General features: G+C 34.3%; 1 protein-coding gene across 2 annotated transcripts in view; it reads left to right on the top strand.

Annotated features, from left to right (window-relative positions):
* Positions 1 to 2,746: 2,746 nt before the first annotated feature.
* The window catches only part of LOC149789087 (centrosomal protein of 83 kDa-like), a 57,796-nt gene continuing 43,619 nt past the window's right edge, over positions 2,747 to 16,923 (top strand). For both annotated transcript variants that reach the window (XM_089975282.1, XM_089975283.1), the window contains exons 1-4: positions 2,747 to 3,022; positions 3,959 to 4,158; positions 7,135 to 7,285; positions 12,923 to 13,147. In XM_089975282.1, the coding sequence (XP_089831408.1) occupies positions 3,971 to 4,158; positions 7,135 to 7,285; positions 12,923 to 13,147 (564 nt within the window). In that variant the 5' untranslated portion in view covers positions 2,747 to 3,022; positions 3,959 to 3,970. The remainder of the gene's footprint in view (positions 3,023 to 3,958; positions 4,159 to 7,134; positions 7,286 to 12,922; positions 13,148 to 16,923) is intronic.

The raw sequence follows: 16,923 nt of genomic DNA, 5'->3' as shown, positions 1-16,923 counted from the left end.
AATGTCTGTCCACCTCAGTCGGTAATTAAATACCCATTCGAGTTGCAGTGGTTGGCAACTTTCGCGTTGATTTTGTTGCAAATGTAGCTTTTGAGATTATTCATTCTTTTTCTGAAATCAGTGGTTTTGACAAATTATCGAATGGTACAGATCTTGAATGTCAGAAGATATGATGTTATTGGTTCAACATCCTAACTTTTGATTGATTGTGTAGTTAACTCATGTCGAGTTTCTGAAAGGTCTGGTCTTGGGCATATGCTTGCAAATTAGTCAAAGCTTGTTTTTGCAACGGTATGTACATGAATATGCTGTCTTGTTTGAAGTTACCCTAGCACGTACCAGATGATCCTTGAGATTTTTAGGTCTACGGCACGCAACCATATGAACTTCATAAAAATATACCCTTGAGACGTTCTGACGATTTAATATGGTGCCAGGGCTTAGGTATGATCTGTGGCAGGTTTTTGGGTATCGGGATGGAATGAAGATTCATCCGTCGAGGAATCTAGTTTTTTAAATAGCATCGTTAATATAGCTCCTTCGGTATCCTCCAGTTCTCCGAGTCTCTTTTCAAAGATGGCAGGATTGGGACATACGTGTTTGGTTGAACTGATTATTTCATAGGGTCTGCACTCCGCGATATGCATATCTGAGTAACGGTGGAGCTCTGGACACCTCGTACCGTAAAGTTTACTCAACAGAAATATACCGTGATTCACTTGAATCAGAAAATGGTCTTTAGCTCACAGGACAGAAGTTTCTGAGACATGAAATAACACTCGTTTTACTGGAGATTTTAAGCAGTGTTTTTTTTTTTAAAGAATAGAACGACGAGAAAGAGGTTTGCATAAACATTTTCAGGTTATAGAAATGAAAGAGAAAAAGCATTGTTGTGAGTAATATTTTCCTTCATAAGGTTTCCAAGGTAGCTCAGTTATCCCCCTTCCGGGCGAAAGATCCTTTGCTGCATTATTTCAGACCTTCCCGTGTGGAAATAACCATTGTCTCATCATTTCAGCCACTCCCCCGGACAATAGCCCCACACCTGGGGAAGTAGCTTTTGTCTCTTAGTTTCAGCCCTTTTGCAACATTCATGATTTTATTCAAAGTATTTGAAAAGCTATTAGTTTATTATGTTCGATTTTAATTTGATTTAATTAAGGTATAATTTGAACAGAACGTCGTTAGTTTAATAATTTTCTTCTGCTTTACATATTTACGATCAAACGACATTTTTATTATGTCTTCTTTTATTTCTTTCCACATCTTGATTTACAATGACTATACTACATAGTTTTAAACACGTTTTTTATGTTTAATTCATGTGACTTTTTATTTAGTGTTGCTTGTTGCTTGTTTGACATTTGGCAAAGACATAGTTATTCACCCTAATATTAACTAACTGGTGATACTATTTAACAACGATGAGATACCATTATTCCAGTTTACCTGATTGGGACGGAAACTTTATTGTGTGCGTTTATATATATATATATATATATATATATATATATATATATATATATATATATATATATATATATAAGCAACACTGAATCTTGCAGTGATCGGAAAGTTTAAGAAATTCACATACATTGTAAAATAAGATAGTTTGCACTAAGGCGCCATCTTCGTTAGCTAGGGTAAGCACATCGGAACCTTGGCAAGCGAAGGCGCCCGAAGCAATGCACCATCAGGACATATGACAAAAGGAAATGTATGCTCTTTTTTTTTCTTTCCAGAAGCATACCCTACTAAATATGCCCAGTTTAATATAACAGCTGTAAAATTACAGTAGAGCATTATTTTGAGTCGGCAGCAGATGCACCGATTTTAAATAAGGATTAACACTGTAGTTCAAAGGGAAAAGAACACATATTTTCAACCATAAAAATTAAGTTGCGCTCTAATACATAAACAAAATCATTCATGCTACAGGATGTATTTCAGCAAATACAGATTTTAGATAGATAGAAAGAACATTGTAGCATTAAGTTATGCAAGTTGAAATACATCGTACATAAATATATCAAGTATCATTCACCACCCAGAATACTAATAATAATAATAATAATGGCAACCACGTCAGAGAGAAAGAGAATTAACATTAAAAAGAGGAAATGCTCATTGATATAACATTACATAATAAATAAACATACTCCATTAGATCATCATTGAAGTTGACATAGGCATACGTGTGATGGAACTCTTTGGTTCATTTACGTGCACATGCAATACAAGAACTGATGGTGATCCAAGTACTGCTTCACAATATCAACTGAAAACATATTTCCTGGAATAAGATATGTCAATGCCTAAAAGCTGTTTCTAGCAGAATGATAGCCTTCGACGCAGAATACGTGATTTAACTTAATAGATGAAGTTTAGCACAGGCATCTTTCAAAGCTTGTGCGATTTTATGTCCCGCTACGATTGCTTTCTTGTTTAAAGTTATCAATTCACCTGATACTACTGGTTGGTCCTTTGTACATACTATTATTATTATTATTATTATTATTAATTTCTATTTATATGGAATGTTAATTAAATATTTCGTATCTGCAAGGATTCTTGCATTTAGATCCCTTCGCAAAGTCACCCGCCTACACCTACTGTGTAACCTACATATAAACCGTAAAATACGAACTGGTTGAGCGAGCAAGGTTACACTGTGGAAAATCTTTTGAGTACATCCCGGAGAACGTATTTCAATTCGGAAACAACTTCTGCGCATGTGTGTGTGTTTGTTTTCGATTTTGAAAAGTATTTCCGCTGTGCTCAGAGCTGAATCTTTTATTAATCTTTTTACCGAGATCTTATATATTAACTAATATACCTAATTACGTTCATAAGAAGCAAACAAATTAGCTTATATATATTTATTCAAGAAGCATACCCCAATAATATGCTCATTTTAATTTTGCCGGGTTGATACCGACTTGTTCAGACGTGCATTTTTAGGTTTGACGAAATGTCAAGTAGGATGTTGACCGAAAACTAGTGAATACATCTGCATTTGCAGGTATGCTCATTAATTTCATTTAAAACAATTACAGTTCCTACAGTTCGTTGAATCAGGTATCACCCCCATTTTTGATATTTGGACATTCATGTTTGAGTGGTGGTACCTAAACCCCAACGTAAATATCTAGATATCAAAAATGGGGTGGGAGGGGTCAGATGAAACTCGGATTATCTTCATGCATGGAAATCCAGAGTCACCAGCCTCTACAAAGGTATTCGATTATGTCATTATAAAGATGGAAAGTCATGATAACAACGTCCACTATTCCCAATGTACACAAGGTAACTAACTCATGCGGTTCGAAATTAGGCTCCTGTATGACTCCATGCTAATTGTCTTACACTATCTGCACATTTAGTCATAACTTAACCACCATCACCATACCAGACTTTTCCCACAAATACGATTTAAATACTTTCTGATTTTTTTATGGCAACTTTTGTTAAAAGTTTCTCCATAGATTCATGTCTTGTGTGCTGGAACACTTGTTTCAAGGACAAACTTCCCATCTACTTCAATTAACCATATTCAGTTTCATCGTAAAGAAATAGTTTGCTTTGCAGTCATCACTCTTCGTACTAAGTTTGAGAGTTTTCTCAACAGCATATTAGTGTCTGTCTTTTTTTGCATAGCATGGCAGCAAAATAAGTGATCAAGGTTTAATTCATGATCATCATCATGGCAGATAGCTGCAAGTTAGTATTTCCATTTTGAATGAAAGGATTTGCTTTCAGGCAGTCTTAAACAACTCACAGGTTGCTTTCAGTATACCATAAGATTCCACTTTTTTCAACCATGCGAACTGCTTCTCCAACTTGGTTCTGTAAGTTCTCACATTTGTACTTTTGCTACCACTAAATATATTAAATTTTAAAGTATATCATTATTACAGTCCTATGCAATGATATTCATAGCTACAATTTCCATTCACAGGGTGAATTTGAAATGGCCAGTACCAGCTTCCTGGGGAGCCCCTTGCGGCCTACATTGGGGAAACCCCCTCTGTCACAACTGGCTCAGTCCCTTCCAAAACTGACTAAGGAAACTGAGCTCCAGAAACTTCTGGCAGATGAAAAGATGAGAAGTCAGATGCATAAAACCAATTTTATGCAACTGAAAGAAGAGCATAAAAGGTAAGTGTCGCTTGAAATATCATAGATTGTATCCTTAAAATTCAGCCAATACAAAAGCAAATCCCAGGTGTGTGTCAGGGGGAATGTGGGCATGTTTGCCTTGAGACTAATGCAGTGGCATATTAAATGAAAATGCCAAGATCCATATCAATTTACTGTTGTTGTTTGCATTACTACAGCCAGCTCCCGACCATTTTAATTGTATTGCACTTGGAATCTCAGAAAGTATTTACTCTCCTTGGTTAAAGTTTAGCTGAGAATTATTTAGTCACTTTATACCTTCCAACTATACCTTGCTCCGTCCTTGTAAGCTTTTGCAGTTTGGAAAAATGTGCACATCATTACAGGGCTAAAGATAAAGATTTTTGTTCACTAACCCACAGAATCGCCAAAACAAAATTTGTACTGAAGCTGACTAAACTTCCCTGATCCATTTAAACAGAATCCATTTATTTCTAATTCAACCTTTAGTATTCATTAACAGCAACTCAAAACATTTGTAACTATATTCCATAAACAAGACTCTTCAAAAGTTGAAGTTCATGTTAATTTTCCTTATCTGATTCATCAGCAGATCTAGATGCCACAATTTCTTCTGCTTCTAAGAAACCAACTTTCTGTTTTAATGTATCCCTCTGCCATTATGAAGGACGCTTGTTTGATTCTGAGGACAATTTATGAAAGTTTGTACATGCATCAATAATTGAAATACGCTGCGCCTTCATATTTCTGAGAAATAGTCAGTGCAGAAAGTTCATATCACAGCTTCACCTTTGGTCATACTTCAGTCATTTGTGTTCATTTTTCCAGCATTTGTAGTACTTTTTTTTTATCTTTCGATCATTTTTGTGATTGTGATTTCTCATGTCATCATCTAATTTGTGTCATTTCATTGGTGGCTGTACACTTTACAAATACTTCCACATGTTTACAGTGTCACAACACAATGTATTGAATGTTTAAAAATGATCTGAGTCAGCAAAATGACCTTTCTGGATTGATTTTATAATAGCCTGAAACCTTACACCTTTGTTTATCATCAGTAATAAAATCAGTGCTTGTTGGCAGTATACCAGGCTGGTTAGACTGTTTGGACAATAATGACAGCTGTTTACTTAATGGCTGGATGTATGGTTTAATACCTGCCTATTTACATAGTGCAGATTTATTTGTACCTCTTAAATTGAAGGATGTTCATAAGTGATCAGTTAACACAGTAAACAGATAAATTAACCATTAAAGCTAATGCCGACTTGCTGCACATCTTAACTGTTATAATAGCAGTGGTTAATAATTTTTACTGCCCCATTCAGGCATTGGATTAGTAACTGTTGGGTTTTAGTGATCCATCAGCAAAATCACTAACCACAAGTTAGCTTATTAGTGATAATTTTGAGCCCTATATTTGACAAGCGCAGTTTCAGATCCATTTTATATTTTGGAAACAGCAGTGTAATGCAGGTCTTATATATAACATAAATTTCTTGGTATCCAGAAAGACCAGTAGGTTGAGAAATTTACTAGTTCTGCTGAATCATCACTAGTCTTACCACAAAACAATGTGAGACACATAGCGAGATTAATTAGTCATGGTACTTGTGTGAAATTATGACTAATACTTGTCTGACAAGAAATTGTAAAGCCTTGGTCTAGCATGCTAATTTTGAGTCCTGTAATGTTCATGATGAGGTATTGTACTAGGTTGTGTGACCTAGACTGACACATGTAACAAAAACAAGTTCTTATGTGTTGTATAAACAGCATGCAAGGTATGTACCATTATAGTAGTAGCTGCAATTAATATAAAATGGAGATGAAACCATGGTAATAAAGTCTTTAAACTATTGAAATGGCCTGCTTGTAAAATATGTACTTTTTAAAATCAGTTTTGTATTATATACCAAACATTCTGCATTAATGCAGTTTGAATAATATTGACTTTATCCTGTATTCATTTAATATTCATATTTGGTGGTACTTAATCTCAAAACTTTAATAACATTTGAAGAAGAAGCGATTTAGACATTTGTATTATTACCATAATTATTGTTGTTGTTATTATTATATATTATTATTATTATTATTATTAAAGCAGACAGAAGGAAGTTCATATGGAATTTAAAGTCTTCAGATTTAAATAAAAATCTGCGACAAATACAAGTAAAAATAGAAATAATATTTTTAGGGATTAATTTGTTTATATTGCAGTAATAACTATAATGTCTACATTATAGATTGTTTTAAATATTAAGTAAAATTGCTGATATTTTAAATACCACCCAATTATAAATCAAATAAATTTCTAGGGTGAAGACACTTCCATTCCTAATACATTATTGTGGAATGTTTGGCACATATCAACAAAATAATTTTTAAAAAGTGTGCAGTCTACTTACAGGACATTTACATAGTTTTGATTGTCTTCATTTTATTTTAATTGCAGCTGACTAGGCACTATAGAAATAGGTAACTTGCTTGTTTTGTACTGTATGTATGTTCTACTTTACCTCTGTGAGAGAGATGGGTAACTTGTGTGTTTTGTACTGTATGTATGTTCTACTTTACCTCTGTGAGAGAAATAGGTAACTTGCATGCTGTGTACAGTATGTATGTTCTACTTTACCTCTGTGAGAGTCAGCATTACATTATGCTCATCTCATTTATATTAGAATTTAGAATGTGTTGGAAGATGGCTGTTGTTTCTCATTTTATCGGAAACATTTCTAATGACCTGTAAATTGATATGGCCAATTCTGAAGTAAATATGTCATCATGATTATCATTGCAAGCTTTGAGGTAAACTTTTCATTGGGCATCTCTTTGTCTGATAATCACATTTACTGCATCAAAAGTACTGATTAAAAGTTTACTTAATAGATTTCCTGTCACTGTTCACAAATTTAGATTTGCCCTGGAAGTTTGTATGTTTGCTGTTGACTGAATTGGCTGAAATTGGAGTCTACCTTTATTGAACAGGCTTCAAGAGGAAAACACCCATCTTGAGGAGGAGATTCGGCGGACAGTTGAGGAGAGTAAAATTGTGCAGGAGAAATACAGATCGTTGTATGAGGAGAGTAGGAAGGAGCTAGCAGACAAGCAGGCTATGATTGAGGAGTATAGAAACAAGGTTTTGAAGAAGTCATTCTCACTGTCTCTTTTTATTGTGTTTTTTGTAGGAAGTTGGTATGTGATCCTGCCTCTCCATGCTAATACTAGTTTGTGTTTAGATGCATTGTTTCTTTTGTCTTTTATTAGAAAATAGTACACGTATATACTTTACCTGTCAGCTAAACAAATATATTTGCAAGTGCTGTAATTTTGTATATTCTGTCATATTTGTCATTAAATGACTTAATGCTCCAATTTTATGCATCTAGTTTTGATAAATAAAACAGAACTTCAGAGTGACTGAAAGATTTATGAATGAATTATGGAATATAACATTTCTATGGAGCATTACTGTTCTCTCTAATTATAATGCAATTCCAGATATAATGTGGCTCCATTACAGACTGCATGACCAAATTCATAACAATCTTGATTGAAAAGTACAAAATGAAATGACATGTTATATTTTTAATTCCTTTTGAAAAACATACACCACTCCCTCTAACTCGCGCCCTGATAACTTGCGAACCCGGTTATAATGCGGTGTCAGGCATGGATCCCATTTTTTAAACCCGCAAATTCCCCAAAAATTTATTCCTATTTGTTGAACTTGAAGAAAATCACAATCAAAATTGGTAACGGAAACTTTGATGTGTCACTCATTTTATCATTGAAAATGGTAGAAAGGACCTAGAAATTTTAATCAACACTATGAAATATTAAATTTAAATATAGCTCATACAATTTGTTACATTTTCTTTCCAAACGACATTTCTACCTTAAATTAACTGACTCTTTAATAACTGTAATCAAAGATAACAAGGCAGCCAAGCGAAATGAATACTTCGTAAAATATCGAGCTTGATTTCACAAATACAGACCATTGTGGGCAAGCGAGGTTCAGAGAATTTTTGAACTGGCATTTAGAGATATCCTCAGGGATGATAAGAAATTTCATTATTATTTCCATTGAAATCATGATATTAACATTGTACTAACTGAACAATAAAAAATTGAGTTTCGACGTAGATGTGCCACGAAAAAAATGTCGCGTGTTTTTTAAAAAAAGGAATCTTGTTTGGTGATGTATTAACAGTTAGTCAAGTTCCCAAATTATGGTCTACCGATTTGGCAAGATACTATTAAACACCACTACGGGAACCAGACTAAATCAAGAAAACAAAAAGCAGTGACGTAATACACAGATTTTTCATGTACATGTGATGGTTGTTCAGACCATTTGGAACGATCTTTCATATGTTGGATATTTTAAATAAAAAAATGTTATGTTAACAGAATAATGAAGAACTTCATTAGAAAAAGTGCATTATTAAAAATTATTATCGATGTGATTGTAAAATGAGGATTCAGTCATTAAACAGCCCAGTTCCCTAACGCCGGTTCCCCCCCCCCCCAAACACATGGTTTTCTCGATGTCAAAGCAATTTTTTTCTAATCTCTGGAGGTCCCTAGGTAACTCGCGCCTCGTTTATAGTGCGGTCTATGTTTGTGGACCCCGTTGTGCGTGAGTTATCGAGGGAGAGGTGTACTGTGATCATTCCCTCTTTACCAAGGCTCAGTATAAAATGCTGTTCTCATTATATAGAAGTTCAGTACAAGGTTCTCACTATATAAAAGTTGTGTTGATGGCTGGCAGTTATGGACCTGGACTACTGCATTATAATGAAAGAGAGCTGTTGTAGCTTCATGCACTCAGACTTGTTTCTAGACTTTGCTGTTTTAACTTTGTACAATCAGACTTTTTCTTAGACTGCTGTTTAAGCTGAAATGTTGTTGGTTTCACATCGGTGGTATGTAAGTTTTCTTGTCACATAATTATATAAAGACAAAGGACTATGAATGTTTAAAACAAGAAACAAACAAAATTGGTGATGGTGGAGAGTTCAGAACTTTAATGTTTTATCCTAAACCTGATGTGGAGAAGTTTGTTAAAGTTTGTTTAAGAAAAAAAGTGAATTTAGTATGCTGTGCTTTGTTACTTAAAGATGAAATGAAGAAAGTGACTGGAATATGATCATTTGTTTATTCTCCCCATGTCTTGGAAAATTATTGATTTGAAGTGGAATTAAATTATTATGAAAAAGAAACTAATCTCTTCATTGATTTTATTCAGCTGTTATAACTGATCTAAATATTTCACAATAAATGCATATGAACAATCTGATTACATAAATATTGGTAATACAACAAAACTTGAATGATGTCCTGAAATATTGCAAGGGACATAAGGTGTTGTTATTGGGACTTTTATTATGAGGGTTGGGCCTCAACTTTTTTTCAAGGAAGGAGTCCAGGACTGCAGCTTTCAAAATCCTGTGGAGACCTGTTATCTTGCATGGTATAAGGACAACTGACTATATCCACATCTCATTTAGCTGCATCATATTCTTTTCTCTTTCACTTGGTTAGATATACTTAATTTAAGATGTTGGATGGGATAGCAGAGCATAATTGCTAAACTTGCTGTGATTGATTGTTCCAATTAAATAAAATTTCATTTTAAATAAATAAAATGATACTTTTAGTGGCAGTTTTTTTATATGGTGAGTATCACAACATAATTGTAAACTGCCTTTAATTTTTTTTTTTTTTAAACTTGTGAATATGTCTTTGTAATACATAACAATTAGGTTGATATATTTAAATCATTAATAGAAAAAATTATCAAAGTCTACCTGACAAATAACTTGTCAACTGGATGATCTAAGGACCAAAAGTTTGTAGTCTCCAGTAAATGATCCTAGAGTATGAAAAAGATCCGCAGTGGTTGCTTTCCCAGTTTTTAAGTTTCATTGGCTACTATTTCAAGAATTAATAAGAATCATGGGACTTTCCACTCACCCACCTAACCCCACCAAATACATAAAAACATTCTTAAAACTGGTAATTGAGGGGAACAATGCTAAAATTGGCATCCACTGGGGTTTTTTTTCTCTTCAAAATAGAAACTTGCATTCGGGAGTAAAACAAGCCTGTATCATAAAGTCTAAAAGAGATATTAAAAACATTTAATATCCTGCAAATGGTTATTTACAAATATGAGAACATGTGGGTAATTGAACACCTCATGGAGCAAGATATTTTTTGAAAATAAATGGGGATGGTGTAATCCTGCCTATTTTCACTTGAATGTATAACATTCATTCTGCCTACAAAAGTAAAGATGGAGACTTAAAAATGTTGGTCCTTGGGAATTTGAGGTGTTACAGGGATCGTCCTGGGCTTCGCCAATGTCGCAAATTGAGATTTTTTTTCCTTATTGGCGAAAAAAATATCCCATCTGGCGATTTTTTTTGGCGACAGACTTTTTGGTTATTTAATTTGTACATATAATCATGGATTTGGACTGCATAAATTAAAAGGGAGAATGAAAGGAAGCCACAAACTTGACTAAGCAATGCATTGGAATCAATCTGTTACACAAATGATCCTTTGTTCGTATTGACAACCCCATCTTTACAGTACATCGTTACATCATAATCTGCTTATGCTGACATCAGGGCTGAGTACTGTATGCTGAGATACAGTCAATCATGCTACCGAACTATACCTGCAACTGACCGACTTCTGAAGATGCGAATAGAACAGATACAATTAACTGAATGGCTAATCCTTTTGTTGTTTTTTTTTTTTTTTTACATATACCAATACAATAGTTTTGCTGAACCTTCATAGAAAACTGATAACCTTTGAAGTACCGACTACTGCGTATAAATACAAAGCAAATGGAAAAATTCTCAATCACAATTATATCTGTCGCCAGTGCAGCATTTTACTCATTGACCTTTTCCTTTTGCCATCAGTCCGTGTTACGGCTGCAGAGACTTAAACTCCGCAACAAGAAATAGCAAAAACACAACAGTTTTTCATAATTAATAAGAATTATTTATTTCTCAAAATACAGGAGTGAAAGAATCCCTAAATTGGGTGTGAATTTATGCTTATATATACGGTCCAATATTGCCAGGTGTTGACTCATATAAGTTTCATTTGTGGGAATGGAGATTCTATTTTGCTTGTTGAGAAAATTTATACAGCATTCAGTGATCATTCTTGGGATTTGGGAAGCAATTCACTACAAGCTTTGTGAAGCTAGCCATAAGGGGTGGGGTGGGGGGTGGCTGAGAGACTGCTGGTGTCACCTGTCAGTACTGAAGACTGTGAACGTGGATTCAGTAAGATGAACCTCATAAAAAACTGACATCAGAAATAAACTGCATCTCATCTCTCGAGAATTTAATGAGAATCAGCATGTACAGATGTGAAAAATTAGACTTTGAAACTGCATTCAACAAGTGGGCAGCCCTAAAATCGCGATGGATCTTCATGTAAAACTTTGTAACATTTTGTTAATGCTTGTTGTAATTAGAGTATTAACTAACCCATCTTTTGTTATTTTCATTGCCTGTTACATTAATAGACTAAATTAACACTTGAAAAAATGTACACTACTTGTTCTGGCGACACATTTTGAAAATTGGCGACAAAATACTGAGGTTGGCGATTTTTTGGCGACAGCTTTTTAAAAGCCAGGACCATCCCTGTGTTATTAGTGTGTACATATTGATTATAGATATAGGTGGGACAGGAGGGATAATAATATAGGTTGGTGCTAGATTTTCCCATGTTGCCAATGTTTGTCCTGAAAATATTGATAGAGTTGATTATCTTGTATACTAAAATGTGTAGTGACCTTGAACTTCTGCTATACCATTAAAGAACTTCTGATTTACCATTAAAGAACTTATGCTATACCATTAAAGAACTTCTGCTATACCATTAAAGTTATTCAAATGAAACATGGGCCAGTGATTGTGCCAACACTTCAAAATTTTGATCATGCCACAGGAGGTGGGACTAGACAGGTAGGGGTAATTTTACATAAATTAAAAAACTCCAGAGCTATATATCTCGCATCTGAGAAATGGCATACGTGTATGAGATCAGTGACCCAAGTTTTGACATGTGTCAGACTTGTTTTTCCTAGGTACCAGCACAGCTGAATTAGTTGAGAAATGCTTGGAATTGATGACACTTTGCTGCTTGTTGATTGGTCATTTACATTACCTTTATTTTTCGCATTTAATTTTTAGGAAACTTGTGTACTAACAGTCCATTTGGGTTGTTATTTTGTCAAAAGAAAAGAAACTTTGGACATAATATTTAATACAAATGGGAAGTTCTCTGTTCAGGCGGTCGTTCAGGTGATGTTCAGATGATTAGTGTGTCTGTGTGATTTGGATTTTTAATGAAGCTTTAACAGTTTGTCAGTTATATTGCTATGATGTATGCAGTGTAGGAGTTTGTTGTGATGTCTTGCTCTGGGGCATCATGCCACAGATATGTAGCATCATATCCCACACAGTCACATTATCCTGACACCAGGCCAACTAGTCCTAATACTACCCTCTTAATGCTGAGCACCTAGAGAGGCAGCCGTTAGTACCATTTTTATAAGTCATTGTTATGACTCCGCCAGGGTTTGAACCAATGACCTCCTGCATCCGAGGAAGATGCTGTAACCACTAGGCCACTGCAGCAATCCCAGATGATTAGCATTTTACTATATAGAAAGTACACATTATTATTAGATACAATATATGCATAGCTGTGATATTTATCTTTTGTACGTTAGGTTCTGACGCCACAGAGGTTTGAAGTCATCCAGCTGCAGATCAGGGATGAGCTTGAAAATGCATACCGAGAAAAAATGCAAAGGAAGGAGATGGAAATGGAGGAATATCGCAAGCTTAATAATTCAATGAAACAGGAGTTGAATTTTGTAAAATCAGAATATGAGCATTCTAGAATTGAGAGCCAACGTTTGGTCGAGGAACTGAAGCTCCAATATGATGCCGAGGTAAACACTTGCTGCCATAGCTGCCATTTGTAACTCTTTCAGGTTAGAGGTAGTTAAATACATATCCAGAAAAAAGAACAATTACATCGGAAAATATAGTAAAAGATACCTGGTAACCAAAATGTAAAATAATGGCTGCTGGAAACTTAAAAACAGATTGCAATGGTCACAGATCATAAACTTTTATCAGAGCAAGAAAAGTATTTTGCCGAGTGAAATTCTTTATTTGTCATAATTTTATTTGGATCACATCTGAAATTTGAGAAGGATAGTCTTTAAAGCTATTTATGGCTGGTTACCTATCCCAAAAATTGTCCATTCCTTCAATGACTTTATCCTTCACATCTTTGTATTTGCTATAAATTTAATTGAATTTCTGGTTGGATGTTTCTTTATTTAATGAGGGAATCAAGTCACTGTACAGTATGTCACTTGTACACCAGAGAACATTTGTTGTTGATGGTTATTTGCAGTTTGATTATGTGGCACATCATTTTCAAGTGTAATATGGCCACAATAGTTTCTTTGGGAGAAATATTTAATTTCCATAATCGTGAATACTCAACTGATGCAAAAATATTTTATTTCATTCTGCAATATTGTATTTATGAATGTAATATAAAAGACCTGTCAAAATGCACTGTAGTTCAGAGTGATGAAAAATTTGTAATGATTGAAAATTTTTTTTATTGAATGTGTGTGGAGTACGAGCCAAAAGTATTCAAAGTTTATGAACCATGAAGTGCATCTTACTTAAATGATTTGGTTCACAATTCACTGATTATAAAAATAAACTGGTTTATCCTTATAATTAAAAATTTATTAGAGTATCCTGTCAAGGCAACCAGTGTCTGTAATTTACACACAGCCAATTAGACGATGACTAACATTTTCTTAGCAACCGTAGCAACCCTTGTCAACAAAACTATAAGTACTGCCTTGAGTGTACAGTAAAGTCAGGTTAGACAAAATTAAATCTATAGTGAATAAATATGCAACTACCTAATTTGTGTGCCCATATTTGCCAGTGTCAAAATGAAATTCTTGGTAATAAATATGCAACGGCCTAATTTGTGTGCCCATATTTGCCAGTGTCAAAATGAAATTCATGGTAATGAATACACAACTGCCTAATTTGTGTGCCCATATTCACCATTGTCAAAATGAATTCATTTTAAATAAATATGCATCTGCCTAATTTGTGTGCCCATATTCGCCATTTTCAAAATGAAATTCATGGTAATGAATACACAACTGCCTAATTTGTGTGCCCATATTTGCCATTGTCAAAATGAAATTCATGGTAATGAATACACAACGGCCTATATTGTGTGCCCATATTTGCCATTATCAAAATGAAACTGATGGTGAATAAATACACAACTACCTAATTTGTGTCCATATTTGCCAGTGTCAATATGAAATTCATGGTGAATAAATACACAACGGTCTAATTTGTGTGCCCATATTTGCCAATGTCAAAATGCAATCCATTTTGAAAAAAATTCACATGTGCCTAATTTCTGTGCCCATATTCGCCATTGTCAAAATGAAATTCATGGTAAATAAATATGCAACAGCCTAATTTGTGTGCCTATATTTGCCATTGTCAAAATGAAATTCATGGTAATAAATATGCAACAGCCTAACTTGTGTGCCCATGTTTGCCAGTATCAAAATGAAATTCATGGTTAATAAATATGCAACTGCCTAATTTGTGTGCCTATATTTGCCATTGTCAAAATGAAATTCATGGTAAATAAATATGCAACGGCCTAATTTGTGTGCCCATATTTGCCAGTGTCAAAATGAATTTCATGGAATAAATACACAACAGCCTAATTTGTGTGCCCATATTTGCCAGTGTCAAAATGAAATTCATGGTTAATAAATACACAACTGCCTAATTTGTGTGCTGCCTAATTTGTGTGCCCATATTTGCCAATATATAATGAAGGAGTAGAGCCAACATAAGTAGCATACAACTTTCATCTGAAAATAATTCTAGCTAATTATTTTTTTCAATGTATATGGTAAATGAAAATGATGGAAAATTTCAATAACTGATTCAGTCCCAATCCTGTCTGTAGGCGTGATGAGGCTGTACCCTATTTTCCGAGCTCTGCAGCATCAAGGTCATTTAAGATACACCAAGGTGGGTGGTATTCCGAAAAAGCAGACATATAAAGTCTTTCCTCACGCATTTCAGGCAAAAACGACAAAAACCTCTGGGGCTGAATGAGTTAAGGTGACATTATTTTCAGAAAATGATTATTGCTACCTAGGTCAAGGGGAAACATGCATAAAGTTGTTTACACTGGAATTTACTCATTCCATATCTTATCAGTCTTAGTTGAATCAGATTGTGTTCTTATAAGACAATTTAATTAATTTAGGACTAAATAACTATTTTGAAACTTATTGTGATACATCAAGACTGTTGGCACATCAACACTATTTTCAGACTACTGGCACATCAGTACATTCAATATCAGAATTCATTTAGGGCTCCACTGGAATTTATTTAGAATACTCCATACTTTTGGTCTTTTGATAGAAGTTTTAGAGCTGTTTGAGATTTAATTCACAATACTTTAATATGTTCTTAAATTTTCACTTCTTTTATTTTAGGGAAATAAATTGTTGAATTTTACCCAAAAAAAATCATTTTTGCTCTTTTCTGTACTTAATTCAAGACCATAGAGTTGTAATAACACTATCAAAAACAATTTGCCTTTTTAAGAAAGCAAATATGAAGTAGAATGTGATAGAAAACATGATTCAGTTCATAATTTTTCAAAAAAGTCATTTAGAATATTAGAATACATGCTTCTAAGAATATCTTGGTGTTTCAATCGCAGGCCCTATGTTCATTTTAAAAAATTTTTTATGGGCTTATCAGTCACTGCCAGTATGTATTGCCAACCATCCAAACAGCTATTCCAAAACATTGATTGATGCAGAATTTGTATATCCTTCTCTTTGAAAAGGAAGAAGCTGTTTCCTTGCTTGTCAGCTCTTCATCAATGCCACCATATAGGTTGGGGAATCTGAATACTTAGTATGCTTAAATGCACTTAGAAAAAAGCAATCCCAAGCTTCTGCTTGATCAAAATGACTTTTGGTGAGGAAAAAGTTAAAAATTGTGGTTCCAATCAAGTAAGGGGCCCCAAGTGGCAGAGTGGTCTAAAGTGCTCACCATTACAGATCACTGCCACCTCCACCTCTGCCTGTGTAGGTTCAAGTCTCAGATTCAGCCAATGTGGGTATGTGAGAATGCTTGTCAGTAACTTCTCATGAGTTGGTGATTTTTTCCGTGGTTTTCCTGGGTTCTTCCTCCACCATTTATATTGGCCACCACGTATAGCCTATCTTGTGCTGAAAAATGGTGTTAAACCCTACAACAATAACCAGTCCAGTAACATATATTACAGATATGAATAAAATGATAGAAAAAATTCTTGCCAGCAATATTTACTTGCTTTTGATTGGGATATTTCAAACTAATACTTTGTTCACCACCAGTGAAAATTGGGTCCACGAGGCATTCCTGAATAATATATCAGAATCATGTCTGAGCTTGTTCACAGTATTGTGCAAAAGAGATAGACAAATGAAATTTTAGTGGGCGTATTTATATCCATATATTAATGACCTGACCATAATTTCAGGTTATTATAAATAAAAAAGTCCATTTTTACATGATTTAGAACTTTTTGGACATTGATATTCTTTTTAAAGAAAACTTTATTAGCACAATCAAAGACCATTAGTTA

This window comes from Sinohyriopsis cumingii, chromosome 11 (genome assembly GCF_028554795.1).
Source record: "Sinohyriopsis cumingii isolate HCF-2022 chromosome 11, ASM2855479v2, whole genome shotgun sequence".
Lineage (NCBI taxonomy): Eukaryota > Metazoa > Mollusca > Bivalvia > Unionida > Unionidae > Sinohyriopsis > Sinohyriopsis cumingii.
Note: the sequence above shows the minus strand (reverse complement) of the source record. Positions and strands in the feature narration are given on the sequence as shown.